Source organism: Psammomys obesus, unplaced genomic scaffold (assembly GCF_907164565.1).
Source record: "Psammomys obesus unplaced genomic scaffold, mPsaObe1.curated_primary_1811, whole genome shotgun sequence".
NCBI lineage: Eukaryota > Metazoa > Chordata > Mammalia > Rodentia > Muridae > Psammomys > Psammomys obesus.
The window spans coordinates 12694180-12695804 of NW_026596234.1; the positions used below are offsets into that span (position 1 = coordinate 12694180).

Genomic DNA, 1625 nt, shown 5'->3' on the forward strand with positions numbered 1-1625 from the left:
GCAGGATGTATTAATCCCCTCTTGCCACTTTGCAGATGCTGTATCCCTGATATTCCAAAATGTGTTGCCTCGGTTTCCTCATTTGTCAAATAGGATGGATGCCGTATCTTCATAAAAAGCCAAATCATGGCAGTTTTGATGATGGTGACTCTCATGTGCCCTCAGAACCCATGGCAGTGTCTGGCACTCGGGAGCCCAGAGGAGGTTTGTGGAAGGAAGAATCAAAGAGAAGGGCAGGAGGCAGCCTAAAGGCAGAGGCTAGATGTTGGGAGAGAAAATGGCGTGGTTCTAATAAAGTCCTGGGGAGAAGAGACTGTGGAAGGCACAGCAGCCCAGGCCCAAACAACCTATGGCCCTGTAATTAGGTCAGACTCCTGAGAGATCAGCACACACCCAGGCCTGGGGCAGGGGACAAAAAGGAGACCCCCACAGCTGCAAGAGCAAGTCTGAGAGAGGGAGAAAACGGAAAGTGGGGAGGAGCATCGGGAAGGGCCATCTGAAAGCATGAAAGAGCGGAGGCTAAGAATAGAGAGGGAGGGGAGGAGAGAGACGGGGCTCTACAAAAGCAAGGCTTGGGGGATCAATGAAGGGAAGGAACTTAAGGGAGGGAACCGGCTGTTGAGGCAGAGAATAAATCTCAGAATAAATAAGAGTGGTAGAGTTTAGCAGGAAGGACTAGCAACCCAGCTACCCGGGGGGAGATGCCAGTCACCAGCCAGTCGCCAGCAAGAGTGGTGAGCAGGCTAGGGTGAGCCCTGGGGCCCCCGCAGGAGTCAGGGTCTGGGAGCACACTACCACCTCTTCAACTTCAGGGTCTGCTTTTTAGGCCAGGATGCTTGGTTAGGGACGGGATGGCAAAGACATTACAGCTGCACGATCTCACCATGCCTCAGCCACCTAGCTGGCACGCATGCCGCCAAGAGAAGCAAGAAAGCAAGACTGCAAAAACTGTTAGTCCAAGGCGCTTCTGGACAGTGGGAGGATTTTATTAGCCTGGTGCCAGAGGGCACTGAGTTTAGGCTGGGCTGTCTTGTTTGCCTGCTCTCTTTCTTTTTTCCTTGTCGTGTGTGTGTGTGTGTGTGTGTGTGTGTGTGTGTGTGTGTGTGTGTTTCTGTTTCTGTTTTGCTTTTGTTTTCTGGCTGGAGGCAGGACTTCCAGAGCTCTCTCCTAAAGAGAGATGGCCTGGCAGTGACTCTCTTCCCAGGACAACTGACCTCCCACCTGCCCGCAGACTCCCAGCCCCAGAGCACGGGCTCTGTCCACCTCAATGTACGGTGATTGTTTCTGAAGCCCGGGTCTGTGCAAAGGGCCTTTCCGGGCAGCCAGCCAGAGGTGGCCACTTGAGAAGCCCGCCCCTACCTTCGCTTGTACCCCCTTCTCTTGAAGCCAGGCTTTTCATAGTGACGGGGGGGGGGGGAGCGGAGGGGCGGCGAGGGGGGACCTAGATGCGGCGAAGTCTGGCCAGGGGAGTAGTGGGGACAGGGTCTAGTCGGCCACGGGTGCCTCGGGGCAGCCGAGCTGCCAGGCAGGGAGGGATCCTGTTCCCCTCCTGAGGGCGCTCCCTTCGCGCGGATCGGGGCTGGGAGGAGGAGGAGGAGCACTCCCCCGGGGGCTCTCCGGCTGCC

General features: G+C 56.4%; 1 protein-coding gene across 1 annotated transcript in view; it reads right to left on the reverse strand.

Moving 5' to 3' along the window:
* Positions 1-1441: 1441 nt before the first annotated feature.
* LOC129668143 (collagen alpha-1(III) chain-like) overlaps positions 1442-1625 on the reverse strand; it is a 2203-nt gene continuing 2019 nt past the window's right edge. The window contains exon 3 of the mRNA XM_055595927.1: positions 1442-1620. Coding sequence (XP_055451902.1) covers positions 1442-1620 — 179 coding nt within the window. The remainder of the gene's footprint in view (positions 1621-1625) is intronic.